At 38.8% G+C, this 15,068-nt stretch overlaps 1 protein-coding gene across 2 annotated transcripts in view; it reads right to left on the bottom strand.

Annotated features, from left to right (window-relative positions):
• WDR49 (WD repeat domain 49) overlaps positions 1 to 15,068 on the bottom strand; it is a 169,329-nt gene that overhangs the window by 134,773 nt on the left and 19,488 nt on the right. For both annotated transcript variants that reach the window (XM_061416711.1, XM_061416703.1), the window contains exon 3: positions 2,421 to 2,861. In XM_061416711.1, the coding sequence (XP_061272695.1) occupies positions 2,421 to 2,861 (441 nt within the window). The remainder of the gene's footprint in view (positions 1 to 2,420; positions 2,862 to 15,068) is intronic.

Below are 15,068 nucleotides of genomic sequence, written 5' to 3'. Positions count from 1 at the left end.
TAGTACACACTCACGCACAGAATGCTACACACATACCAAAAAAAGGATAAACTAGAAACATTTTTAATCCACGCCAGCTAAACATTAACATCAGATCCTTAGCAAGAAAGAACTGGATATGATGTCAACTGCCACTAGGGACACAGCAAAGATTCTGAAGCACACGTTCTGAAATCAAGCCACCTTAGTTTACAAATCTTGCAACGCTGATTGCATCCTGTGTGACATGGGGCACGTTTCACAACCTCTCCTTGCCCAGTCTCTCTTAAAATGGAAATAAATCCCCTCAAAAGTGATTATTCATCAGAAGGACTGAAGCTGAAGCTCCAACACTTTGGCCACCTGATGCCAAGAGTACTCATTGGAAAAGACCCTGATGTTGGGAAAGACTGAGGACAAGAGAGAAGGGGGTGACAGAGAATGAGATGATTGGACGGCATCATGGAATCAATGAAAATTCATTTGAACAAACTCCAGGAGATAGTAAAGGACAGGGAAACCTGACAAGCTGCAGTCCATGGGGTCACAGAGTTGGAAACCACTTTGTGACTGAACAACAAGGTGATCTGGAGATGATTAACAGAGCAAGGCATGTGTACATAGAAAGCTAATGTTCATGATGATTATTTTTTGATGATTCTTGGCAGTAGAACATGCTATTCCCCACTTGAAAGAATCTGGCTCTTGGAGCCATTCAAATGGCTGGTCCTGGGTCTGCTCTAATAAATACACAAGATGATCCTGGAACGTCTAGTCTAACCAGGAAACGAGGAAGCTTTGAAAGACAGATAGGATTATATCAGAAAAGACTCCAGCTAACTTGTATTAGTTCCATTGTCCAAAGATGGTATAATTTAGGGGGCAGGATAATACCTCAGTGGATTGAGATATATCAAGTTTGTTTAAACCCATGAGTTTATAATGATATTGATAACAATAATGATATAGCACTCATTTTTCATCTCATTAGAAAACTAGCTAATTATTTTGAATACTGGTGAATAAAAGGAAAGACCTGGGCATTTATTCTGCTTTTGTTAACAATTTGTATTACACAGTAGCTAATGACAGGAAGTTTCTTTATTTTATAGAGGTACTTCAGCTTATAAAGAAAAAGGAAATGATGAAATTAGAATATCACAATCTTGCAACTCCTGATAAATTGATGTATCTAAGAATAATCCATAATATCTGTTAACATCCCAAGAAGAGATGGAACCAGGCATTCTATGCCCTGTGACTGAAGAACACCTCTTCCAAAATATACAAATGATCAAGGCTTTCAACTTGAGGACCAATTTACTGGAAACACGGAGAGCAAGTGGCCATGTTAAACAACCCCATGCAAACAGTCTGAGAAATTTAGACTGTGAGAAACTCCAAAGGACAAACACCTAGCTTCTTGAACAATAGCAATAGCAACAACAACAAAATACAAAACAGAAATGAGATGGAGGAAAATGTGTGAATCAAAAAAGGCATATCAACCATTCATAATGTTTGGACCTTATTCATATCTTGAGTCAAACAAACTATCAAAACAAATGACAAACTATTAAAAAATCATAAGACAATGAAATATGTTCATGACTGGATATTTCATTATATTAAGGAGTTATTGTTATTGGTATAAAATGTGATACGGTATTATGGTTGTGCTAAAGAGATATTTTTCAGAAATACTGAAGTATTTACAGATTAAATGATTAGAATTTTGGATTTCAGTATAAAGGGGAGATGTAGAAGAAACAGGAGGGCTGTGAATTGGAAATGGCTAAGGATGAATACTGGCTCTTAATGGGATTATCTCTGCTTGTGTGTGCACTTTAATTTTTTCATAGTAAAATTTACCATCTGTTTAATGTAATATAAGAAGAATATGGGTTATTTAAGCTTCATTATTCCCTCAGAAACTGACTTTCCTTTCAGTATGTTATCTTCCATATAGGTATGGTTACATGAGGGTATCTGGACTGAATGGGCCCTACCCATCAAAATTAAGAAATTGACTAATCCAGCAGTCAAAATCAGATCAGCGGTTTCCTGAAATTTTCTGATCTGTGCCTTGCACTTATATAGCCTCTCAACTCTGCATATAAATGTATATACTTTCAGACTGCTAAAAACTACAGAGGTATAAAGGTCTTATCAACTAGTAATGTACACTGACCTCCTGGGGGACAGAGCCAAGAATCTGAGTCACCACCGGTTTTGTCATTTAAAGGCACACAACAGAAAAGTTTGGGAAATGGAAATATTCACTTAGCTTGACTTGTGTTCCCTCCAGGTCATATTAAAGGTATGGAAGAATAATGCAGTTCTCTATCACTGCTAGTGTTACACTTGCTATTTATCAGGAGTCCTGTCCCATCATTTCCCCCCTTTAACAAGCAATAAATTTATTTATACAGCCTCTGTACCTTGTTTACATTTTCCAGAGAAACCATACTTGTCACCCACAGGTGCTTTAGCTTGGTGGCATCTGAAGTGATGGGAAGCATTTCTTGCAGCTTTAAATTCTCTCCCCAGATTCCTACTGAACCTTCCTTACTTATGGTCAGATAACGACTTGAACTTTTTAAGAAAATTACTCTTTGGATGGTATCCTTGTGTTTCACTGGGAGAAATTCAAGGTCTCTCCACTGGGGAACCACAGTTGCCTTTGCTTGTTCATCTTTCTCATAAAGTGTTAACAGCAGAAATGAAGTCAGCTTGTCCCAATTAATGAAGCCCTCTTGGGCCACATCCACTTTATCAAAGAGCTCTCCATATTCTTCCTTTGTACCCCAACCAACAATCTCTGTCATCCTCTGCACAAACTCTTCTCTGGACATACAAATGGTTTGACTGGGCTCTGAGGGCTAGAAACAAGAACAAAAATAAGATATCAGTGAAAGAGACCATTGTGCTACCCTCAAAGGTGAATCTCATCAGCAATTCTTCCAAGATGCAAAGAATACCTTTTACCTTACAAGGGTGTTATACTGAAGTGAATTTGGGCTGCGGAGCAAATAATTGACAGATCTGCAAGTTGACATCCTCAATCACAGATGAGGAAATTGACAGAGGGAAGCAGGAAAGCCAGAGATTTGATATGATGGTGGACGCAGAGGTCAGAGTGACACAGGACTGTGAACCAAGCATGCAGGTGACCTCTAAAAGCTGGACAAGGCAAGGAAACAGAGGGTCTCCAGAAGGAAAACCATCTTGACCATACCTTTATATTAGCTCTGGAAAACCCATTTTGGAATTCTGAGCTGTAGAACTGTAAAATAATATAGTTATGAGTTTTATGCTACTAAGTTTGTGGTAATTTGTTATAGCATCAATAGGAAATGAATATAATGGTTTAGAGAAAATAGATGAATACCTGAGGAGAGTTTAGCACTGCCAGTAAAATAGTATCACAGTAACACTTTAATCCAAGAGCAAGAAATCACCTCTATGAACACAGAATTACAAAACCAGTGAAACCTTATAAGTTGATTTTGGTTATTCATGATAGTTATGTACTATAATGGTTATGTTCTACAAACACAAAATTAGCAGATACTGAATGATGACTTTTATGGAAAGAGACTGTTAGGTTTCTATGAGCCTCTGGTCACAATATTTTCATCAACTGGTCAAATTGTAATTTTGTTTTATGTCTGTTTCCATTGAAAGACATTTTAATATATATTGTTAATTCATTAACATTGAATTCATGGCCTACAGCAGTATAACTTATGACTGAATGGAGCTTATCTAACACATGTATTTTCTCCAAAAGGCACAGCATAGCCTTCTTGCACTTAGACAGAACTTTATACTACACTTGGGGAGCCATTTTAAAAAGTGAAAATCACCAAGAAAAAAAGCTCAAAATGCAAAAACTTTACCCTAAGTGGAGCACAAATAGAATACCTGTTTAAAGTGCAAGAACTGGAATAAGAAGGCAAAGTGTGTACGTAAAATAGATAGCTAGTGGGAAGTTGCTGTATAATACAGGGAGCTCAACCTGGTTCTCTATGACAACCTAGATGGGTGGGATGGGGTAGGAGATGGGAGGGAAGTTCAAGAGGGAGGAGACATATGCATAACTATGGCTGATTCATGTAGATGTATGGAGGAAACCAATACAACACTGTAAAGCAATTATCCTTCCATTAAAGTAAATAAATTAGAAAATAAAAGAAGGCAGGGTGTCATCAAGTTTGATCTCAGCATGAAATAGACACACTGGAAGACTGCAACTTTTTGACATTCTGCACATGGCTGTGAATGCAGAGTCCCAAAGAAGAGCAAGGAGAGATGAGAAAGCCCTCCTCAGTGATCAATGCAAAGAAATAGAGGAAAACAACAGAATGGGAAAGACTAGAGATCTCTTTAAGAAAATTAGAGATACCAAGGGAACATTTCATGCAAAGATGGGCTCAATAAAGAATAGAAATGGTATGGACCTAACAGAAGCAGAAGATATTAAGAAGAGGTGACAAGAATACACAGAAGAACTATACAAAAAAGATCTTCATGACCCAGATAATCATGATGGTCTGATCACTCACCTAGAGGCAGACATCCTGGAACATGAAGTCAAGTGGTCCTTAGAAAGTATCACTATGAACAAAGCTAGTGGAGGTGATGGAATTCCAGTTGAATTATTTCAAATCCTGAAAGATGATGCTGTGAAAGTGCTGCACTCAATATGCCAGCAAATTTGGAAAACTCAGCAGTGGCCACAGGACTGGAAAAGGTCAGTTTTCATTCTAATCCCAAAGAAAGGCAATGCCAAAGAATGCTCAAACTATCGCACAATTGCACTCATCTCACATGCTAGTAAAGTAATGCTCAAAATTCTCCAAGCCAGGCTTCAGCAATATGAACTTCCAGCTATGAACTTCCAGATGTTCAAGTTGGTTTTAGAAAAGGCAGAGGAAACAGAGATCAAATTGCCAACATCTGCTGGACCACTGAAAAAGCAAGAGAGTTCCCGAAAAACATCTACTTCTGTTTTATTGACTATGCCAAAGCCTTTGACTGTGTGGATCACAATAAACTGGAAAATTCTTAAAGAGATGGGAATATCAGACCACCTGACCTGCCTCCTGAGAAATCTGTATGCAGCGCAAGAAGCAACAGTTAGAACTGGACATGGAACAACAGACTAGTTCCAAATAGGAAAAGGAGTACATCAAGGCTGTATATTGTCACCCTGCTTATTTAACTTCTATGCAGAGTACATCATGAGAAACACTGGGCTGGAAGAAGCACAAACTGGAATCAAGATTGCCAGGAGAAATATCAATAATCTCAGATATGCAGATGACACCACCCTTATGTCAGAAAGTGAAGAAGTAAAGAGCCTCTTGATTACAGTGAAAGAGGAGAGTGAAAAAGTTGGCTTAAAGCTCAACATTCAGAAAATGAAGATCATGGCATCCAGTCCCATCACTTCATGGAAAATAGATGGTGAAAGAGTGGAAATAGTGAGAGACTTTATTTTTCTGGGCTCCAAAATCATTGCAGATGGTGATTGCAGTCATGAAATTAAAAGACGTTTATTCCTTGGAAGGAAAGTTATGACCAACCTAGACAGCATATTCAAAAGCAGAGACATTATTTTCCCAACAAAGGTCTGTCTGGTCAATGCTATGCTTTTTCCAGTAGTCATGTATGGATATAAGAGTTGGACTCTAAAGAGAGCTGAGCAATGAAGAATTGATGCTTTTGAATTGTGGTGTTGGAGAAGACTCTTTAGAGTCCCTTGGACTGCAAGGAGATCCAACCAGTCCATCCTAAAGGATATCAGTACTGAGTGTTCATTGGAAGGACTGATGTTGAAGCTGAAACTCCAATATTTTGGCCACCTGATGTGAAGAGCTGACTTATTTGAAAAGACCCTGATGCTGGGAAAGATTGAAGGCAAGAGGAGAAGGGGACGACAAAAGATGAGATGGTTGGATGGCATCACCGACTTGATGGACATGAGTTTGCATAGACTCCGGGAGTTGGTGATGGACAGGGAGGCCTGGGGTGCTGCGGTCCATGGGGTCACAAAGAGTCAGACACGACTGAGTGACTGAACTCTCTGACTGACTGACTGACATGTCTGTGAATGATCATGAAGGTGACCTGAGTTTTTACTTTGGGGACCCAAATAAATTTTAGCAAGTAGGCAAATTCACAAATACAAAATCTGACAATGATGAGAACCATCTGTATTCCAAATAACTATGTAGTTTAATACTGATAGGCTGGTTAGTTTGGTGAGCTTCACAGCGAGACAATCTGTTTTCCTACTGTCTCAGAGCCAAAGCATCAGATTTGACAGTAATCACTGGGAGGCAGCATGTTGCAGAGGAGGTCGAACAATTGTAGGTTTAATCCTGGTTTTACCAGATATGTGGGAACTACTAGAAAGTTACTTCATTGTTGAGGCTTAATTTTCCCATCTGTAAAGTAGATATGCCAGTAGATATAGCAAAGTTCAGTTCAGTTCAGTCGCTCAGTCGTGTCCAACTCTTTGCGACCCTATGAATCGAAGCACGCCAGGCCTCCCTGTCCATCAGCGATTCCCAGAGTTCACTCAGACTCACGTCCATCGAGTCAGTGATGCCATCCAGCCATCTCATCCTCTGTCATCCCCTTCTCCTCCTGCCCCCGATCCCTCCCAGCATCAGAGTCTTTTCCAATGAGTCAACTCTTCACATGAGGTGGCCAAAGTACTGGAGTTTCAGCTTTAGTATCATTCCTTCCAAAGAAATCCCAGGGCTGATCTCCTTCAGAATGGACTGGGTGGATCTCCTTGCATTCCAAGGGACTCTCAAGAGTCTTCTCCAACACCACAGTTCAAAAACATCAATTCTTCAATGCTCAGCTTTCTTCACAGTCCAACTCTTACATCCATACATGACCACTGGAAAAACCATATATGCCAGTAGATATAGCAAAATGCCAGTCTCAGGAAAATGATTATGAATGTTAAATGGCACATCAATAGATGAAGAAAAAGCATTCAGCAAAATTCAACACCAATTTATAATTACAAAAAAAAAAACCTCTCAGTAAACTAATAATAGAAAGAAAATTCCTCACCTTGAAAGAGAGTAACTACCACAAACATACAGCTTAACCAAAAACATCATACTTAACAGTGAGAACCTTGTGGCATTCCTACTAAGATCAGGTACAAGGCAAGGATGTCTTCTCACCATGGCTTTTCAACATCATATTGGAAGCTCTACTTAATGAAATAAAGCAAGAAAAGGAAGTAAAAGTATAAAGATTGGAAAGAAAGATAAACTGTCTGTCTATAGAAGATATGATTATGTATGTAAAATATCTGAAAGAACCAATGGAAAAACCCTTGGAACCATCATAATAAGTGATTATAGCAAGATTGTAGGACACAAGATTAACATTCAAAAGTCTATTGCTTTCCTGTACACCAATAATGAACAGGAAGAATTTGAAACTAAAACCACAATACCATTTTACATTAGCATCCTCAAAAATGAAATACATGTAAATCTAACAAAATGTGTGTAAGATCTATATGAGGAAAACTACAAAACTCCTATCAGCACAATCAAGGAATAAATAATTGGAGAAATATTCCATGTTAGTAGATAGGAAAACTCACTTTTACTAAGACCTCAATTCTTCCCAAGACAACCTATAGCTCCCATGCAATTCCAATAAAAATCTCAATAAGTCATTTTATTAATACTGACAAACTGACTCCAAGTCAACATGGAGAGGCTAAATACTGAGATAACACAATACTGAAGGATAAGAACAAACTTAGAGGATGGACTCTACCCAACTTCAAGACTTATTAAAAAATGACAGTAACCCAGACATTTGTGATATTGGCATAAGAATATAAACTAGATCAATGAAACAGAATAGAGAGCTCAAAAATAGACCCATGTAAACATGGGGTCGCTAAGAGTCAGACATGACTGAGTGACTTCACTTTCACTTTTCACTTTCATGCATTGGAGAAGGAAATAGCAACCCACTCCAGTGTTCTTGCCTGGGGAATTCCAGGGACGGAGGAGCCTGGTGGGCTGCCATCTATGGGGTCGCACAGAGTTGGACACAATTGAAGCGACAGCAGCGGCAGCCCTGATAACAGAGCTGGCCTGACGGGCCCATCTGTAGCCTGCCGGGCTCCTCTGTCCATGGGATTTCCCAGGCAAGAGTCTGTAGCCAGCAATGACTATTCCCTGAGAATTTAGCTAAACTCATTTGTTGATTATGCCACTCACAGGGTTACCTGAAGCTCTCTATGACCACTGCGGTCACAGGAGCAGATGCTTGTTTTTGCCTTAATATGAAACAGCAAATGCACACTGTTTCAGCTGCTCTTCCTCAGAGGCACAAATGTAAAACTGTCCTCAGTGAGTCCACTGAAAGTGAAGTTTACCTCTTCTCAGCAACCAAGGGTATTTCACATATATAACACTGACTTTTCATCACCATAATTGCAGCTCCTATCTTGTCTTGAGCTATTTATAGTGTAGAAAATCCTTCATTTTAAAAATGAGTTTGCACATACCATGATTTAGTTGTTACAAACTCTCAATCTGTATTAGGTTCATATGCAGAGCGGAGACTGAGTTCAGTTCCTGGACGGCATTCCAGTATTTTTGCCTGGAGAATCCCATGGACAGAGGAGCCTGGCGGGCCACAGTCCATAGGGTCACAGTCAGACACACTGAAGCAATTTAGCATGGCTTGGCATGTACTTAAATTAGTCCTAATTTAGTTAACATCTGAGTTTTATGCCTGAATTTACAACATATTTGTGTGACCATAGGTTAGTCATAATCTTCCCAGGGTTTTTATAAGGCTTCAGTAAAATAATATTTATATAAGGCCATCTTTTGGAGAAGGCAATGACACCCCACTCCAGTACTCTTGCCTGGAAAATCCCATGGATGGAGGAGCCTGGAAGGCTGCAGTCCATGGGGTCGCTGAGGGTCGGACACGACTGAGCGACTTCACTTTCACTTTTCACTTTCATGCGTTGGAGAAGGAAATGGCAACCCACTCCAGTGTTTTTGCCTGGAGAATCCAGGGACAGGGGAGCCTGGTGGGCTGCCGCCTATGGGGTCGCACAGAGTCGGACATGACTGAAGCGACTTAGCAGCAGCAGCAGCAAGGCCATCTTTAAACTGGAGAAGCAAATGGCAACCCACTCCAGTATTCTTGACTGGAGAATCCCATGAACAGAGGAGCCTGGTGAGTTACAGTCCATGGGATCACAAAGAGTTGGACATGACTCAGCAATTAACACTTTTTGCATTAAACGATTTTATTCAAGCAATATTTATTATTGTTGAAGACATCCACATCAAGTTAAATTCACAAGCATATAGTTAGTATAGCTGGCAAAATATTAAGAATTTAGGAAATTAGATTTCATTATAAAACAGAGTACAAAATAATTCTCTCTTCAATTAAAAATGTAATTAGTATGGCTTTAACAAAACTGTCTTCCCATAGACAGCTTGTTCTAACTTGAATGTAGGATTTCCAAATAAAAACTACCACACAGTGTTTAAAGTACACCCTTTCACTCCTGTTAGTTTTGCTCCTATTAGTCATGACCATGTCAATCTTTTTGAGTAAAAATTAGTACCCCTGCATCTATTAGAACTCCTCTTCTAATAAAAGCAAAGGGTGAATGATCTATTAAAAAACATATTCTTATTCAGCCCTTGCTAAGATAATGCCAATAAATTTATTTTGCTGTGTCTATGTAATGACTGAGTAAGAAAATAACCAGCGAAGGCTTCCAACTGTTCCTGCAAGGAAGCTAGTATACTCAGAATGTCTGATTGATTATCTCAGCAAGCACAACTTTAGACCTTTGAAAGTCTTCCTGTCTTCCTGAATCCCTTTCAAAGAATATTCTAAAAATCATTTTCTTTTGCCTGGAAAGCATCTTCTGCAGCTACAGTCAGTCCTTGTGAGCTTTAAAATTAAAAAAAAAAATTAAAAAGCATGAACTCTATAAAATTCTCTTCAGCTTTTCAGCTTTGTCAAGATTTGGATTTCACTGTAACTTATATAAAAACTGAGCACTAAACCTAAGTTCAAATTTCTGAAAATACAGCTTTTTAAAATACTTGACAGCCCTTTCTTTTCATCAAGAAGAGATCATGTACTTTCAATTAGAACATATGAGGGTGCCAACCCATTTTTAAAATTATTTACTTTTTGCATGAAATAATTCATGTTTACTATAGAAAAGACAAAATATAGACAAGCCAAAATTTAAAATCCTCCATAATGCCATCAGCCTACCAGACTCTTTTCCTAGGCAGAAATAGAAATACTTATGCATTATTTACGAAATGGTGTCATGATTTATTAATGTATACCTTGTGTGCTTTTTCCATTTTATATCATACCTTCTAGCTACGCCTTGTGTAATATATGTTTGTCTTTAACATCATTTTAATGGCCACACAATCTTCTGTAGAGAAGAAATACAATTATACTCCCCATTATTAAAAACTTCAATTGTTCCAGTGCTTTCCCATTCCAAGTAAACAACCCTGCAACAAGCATTCCTGCAGATACATCCTTGCTTAGTTATCAAATTATTTCCTGTGGGAAATTCCTTAGAAGTGCTGCATCAAAGACTTTGCACATTCTTAAAGCTTTTGGTATATTTTGCCAAATCGTCCTGCAAAAGACCAAAAAAATTTACATTTTCATTAACAAAGTATGATATTGCTTACATGCGAGACCTTCACCAAGCTGGGGTATTCTTATTCTTTTTTAAGAGTCACTGATTCGTTTCTAAAAAATAGTTCTAGTTAGCCTGAGCATTGACATACCTGCTGGCAATACAGAGTGAAATATTCCCAAACCAGACATTTAACTCTTTGAAAATACACCAACTCTTAGAAATGCTGTTTATGTTTGTTTTTTCTTTAACTTTTTCCTATAGCAATATTTTATAATGAGTAAAAGAAAGATAATTTTTCTTCTTTTTTCCTATTCTGTAACCAGGGACTTGCCTAAGACAAGAATACAAGTTCTGCTTTAAAACTATGGAGAGAGCACAATTTTAAAACCATGGACAGAGCACAATCCAATCTGGTCAGAAATCTGGAGTATTTTTCAAAACTGAGAGTGGGTTAATATGTCACACTCATTGCCCTTACCCATTGTTAAGCATTTTCCTTCGATTCTGAAAATTAATATCAAATGGTGAGTTTTAAGTCACTTAGAGAAATATTTCCATCCATCTACCCATTGACCTATTTATTAACATATATTGAACATGTAGCCCATACAAGGCAGCATGAGGTAGATTTATTTATTCATTCATTGAACAAGTATTTGTAAAACGTCTGATCCATGCCAAACCAGCTCTGAATAAGACAGCAGAGAAAAAAAAAAAAAGACAGCAGAGGTCTCTGCTCTTCGAATCCTTATACTGCAGTGAGGATCCCAAACATACTGATCACACTGAATGACATGTGGTTCTGGGTTACCCAAAGTAATAACATCACAAGAATCACAGTAATTAATGCTTTTCCTAATTTCAAACTGAATTTAGGATTCAAACATGTCAAAGACATTCCATGAACTGAAATCTTTCATGGACCAGAAATCTTTCTTTTCTCTGAAAAAAAAATTGTTTGTCTTAAAATGATTAGAATTCTACAGTGCTTCTTTTTCTCTACATTAAAAAAATAGTATATTTATGGCTGATTCATGTTTTTATATGGCAGAAGCCAACACACTATTGTAAAGCAATTATCCAACTTAAAATAAATTTTAAAAAATAGTTTCTAGTAGGATCTCAGAATCTTGTTTTCCCCAGAATTGCTAGTTTTATCAATCACTTCACCAAAATTATTTTTTTTTTCTGTCAAACTTGTGGCATGAGTTTTGGGTAAGGTTCAATGACAGCTGAATGAGGATATACTATCTCAATGCATCCTTCTCCCCATCTCTCTAATTAAGTATAAAATTAGCATGCTGCTTCCTCACACTTTATTCCATTGCACTTGCCTCAATTTCCCGTGGTTACAAAGTGCGTTGGTTATGAATATGTATTAGAGTTTGCTGTCAAACATTGTGAACATCTTCTGGAGCAGAAGATTAGATATGTTATTTCAAAACAGATGCATCATTTTCTATCATCCCCTGCAATTTTCATCTACCCATGAACATTCATAAGAGACTGAACAACAGAAGAGACTAGTCTGCCAGCCAAAGTTCATACTGCTCTTTTTTCTTGCTTCAATGGATTTTAGTTGGTTATAATTTTCATTTACATTATGATATCAATGATTGAAGAATTCAGAAATCTGAATGGAGTTAAAGTTTTGTGACTAACAAAGACACAAACCTTGAAACCCCTGTACTGAATTGAAGGTTTAGAATTAAGCTCTCCCATAACCACCCCCACCCCCGACCAGAGAAGGCGATGGCACCCCACTCCAGTATTCTTGCCTGGAAAATCCATGGACAGAGGAGCCTGGTGGGCTGCAGTCCATGGGGTCGCTAAGAGAAAGACATGGCTGAGCGACTTCACTTTTGCTTTTTACTTTCATGCACTGGAGAAGGAAATGGCAACCCACTCCAGTATTCTTGCCTGGAGAATCCCAGGGATGGCGGAGCCTGGTGGGCTGCCGTCTATGGGGTCGCCAGAGTTGGACACAACTGAAGCGACTTAGCAGCAGCAGCAGCATACACCACCCTCCCCCCCCCAAAAAAAATGGGCTTCCCTTGTGGCTCAGCAAATAGCCTCATGAAATTTTAATAAAAGCTATTTACTGAGAACCCTGAAGCTTCCCTGGTGGCTCAGATGGTAAAGAAACTGCCTGTGGGAGACCTGGGTTCAATCCCTGGGTCAAGAAGATCTCCTTGAGAAGAGAATGGCCACCCACTCCAGTATTCTTGCCCAAAGAATCCATGGACAGAGGAGCCTGGTGGGCTACAGTCCATGGAGTTGCAGAGTCAGACACGACTGAGAAACTAATACTTTCAATTTCACACTGAAGCTTTCTGATGAGGTACTTAAAATACACATATGAACTCTGAATCAACAAAGTAAGCAGGAAATGAGTGAGAAAGAGTCCATCCCAGGCTCTAAAGGACATTTTTTTTAACCAAATTATTAGCTCTTTCCTGCTGTTGTATCCTTTTCAAACCAGAAATCCAATACTTCAACCAATCTCTGGTCCTTATACTTATTTCTTTGATGTCACTCTTTCGTCCCAGGTGTCCAGCAAAACACTAACCCTGGAAAACCGTCTTCTCCATGCCTACAACCAGGTTGCTGAACAAACATCACAGAAATGGGCTGAATGGTACCACTATGATAAAATACAGGATCTCCAACCTCAAAAACTCCCTCTTTTGCTAATAGGAACCCTTCCATGTTTCCTGTCTGAACTCATTTGCTTTCCTCAAACACCTACTTCATCATTTCCTTGTCTATTCCTAACAGAAATCTGACTACTCACTCACAGAAATGAAGAAGAAGGAGAATAGAGAGAAGAAATGGGGGGTTGGGGAGCATCAACCAGATGGGAACTTCCTCAGTCTTCTGCATACAGACAGAGATTGACCTGCGTCTGTAGCCATTTCTTTCTTCCTTCCTGTGGCAACAGAAATTCTCCTGTTTCCTAGATATGTCCTTCCCCTACCACCTCAGTGAATATCTTCTCTTGCTGTCTATTGACTCTTTTTCATTAGCATGTCAACATAATCAAATTACTTGAACTGTTAAAAATTTTACCCAACATTCCCATCTCTTTTAGCCACTGCCCCACCCTTGTCCTTTCGAACAGCCATCTTGAAGGAATCATATTCTTTCACTGTTTCAATTCTCTCTCCTCCAACTTACTCAGTCTTTGCAGTCCAGCTTCTTTCCCTTCCCCTCCACTGAAGCTGTTCTTACTATGAAGATTAATAACTTGTAGCTAAATCTTCTAGTGGATTCTTTCCAATTCTTATAAGGAAAAATATACCAAGTTAATTTTGATGCCAAAATATCTTTGTTTCAGATTCTTGATACTCCTATTTAGTTAGAAAGTGAAACTTGAGGCACATGAAAGACATCAATCAAGAAAGAAAAAGGTTCAAGCTGCTCTAAAGGAGATAAGAAGAATTTGGTAGTTTTTGCTGTTTGATTAAACAGCTGGGAAGAGAATAGCGTCAGACAGGGGAGGTGGACAAGATGGGAGACAAGATGGCAGGTGGTGACATGGCCACTGAGGAAATTCCATGGGCAACATAGCTCAAAAAATTTTTATATATATAAATACTTAGCTTTTCATGAACCTCCCTCCATGTGACTTCAAGCCACTAGAATAAAGGCTTCCACATATACACACATTCTCAATCCCTTCCTCTGCTCTTCTGCTGAAGAATTTGGTCTTCATGACAGATTGCTTTGGGAGCTTTCCCTTCCCCAGAACTTCACAATAGCCTGATCACACCACATTAGTGATGGGAAAAGCTCCAGTCTTGTTTCTGGCAGTATTTATCAGTGTCTGTTCACTGACCAAAGTCTACAGTTGATCAAGGTTGACGGTTGGGCAGAAGCTCTGCCAGAAAGCAAGGAAGTAATAAAAGATTGATTGTGATCCCTTGGACAGTAGCCCACCAAGCTCCTCTGTCCATGGGATTCTCCAGGCAAGAATACTGGAGTGGGTAGCCATTCACTTCTCCAGGAGACCTTCCCAACTCAGGGATTGAATCCAGGTCTCCTGAATTGCAGGCAGATTCTTTATCATCTGAGCCAACAGGGAAGCCCTAAAAGATTGATGGAAACTTGTAAAAAGGATGTGGGAGCTGGTCTGAAGGGACTGACACTGATCAAATTTGGGGTAATTTCCAGTATCAGAAAGAATAATGATGATAATAGATAATAATGCATTGAATAGAATCAATGATTCCATGAGTCTGTAGTAATATTGGAGATACAGAGACAAAGTGATAATGAGGGAAGAGAACAAAAGGCGTGAGAAAGAAGAAGCCTCTTTTTTACAGAGTAATGCTATGTTTAGAACAGTCACTCAGTCATGCCTGACTCTGTGACTCCA

Source organism: Bos javanicus, chromosome 1 (genome assembly GCF_032452875.1).
Source record: "Bos javanicus breed banteng chromosome 1, ARS-OSU_banteng_1.0, whole genome shotgun sequence".
Classification (NCBI taxonomy): Eukaryota; Metazoa; Chordata; class Mammalia; order Artiodactyla; family Bovidae; genus Bos; species Bos javanicus.
Note: the sequence above shows the minus strand (reverse complement) of the source record. Positions and strands in the feature narration are given on the sequence as shown.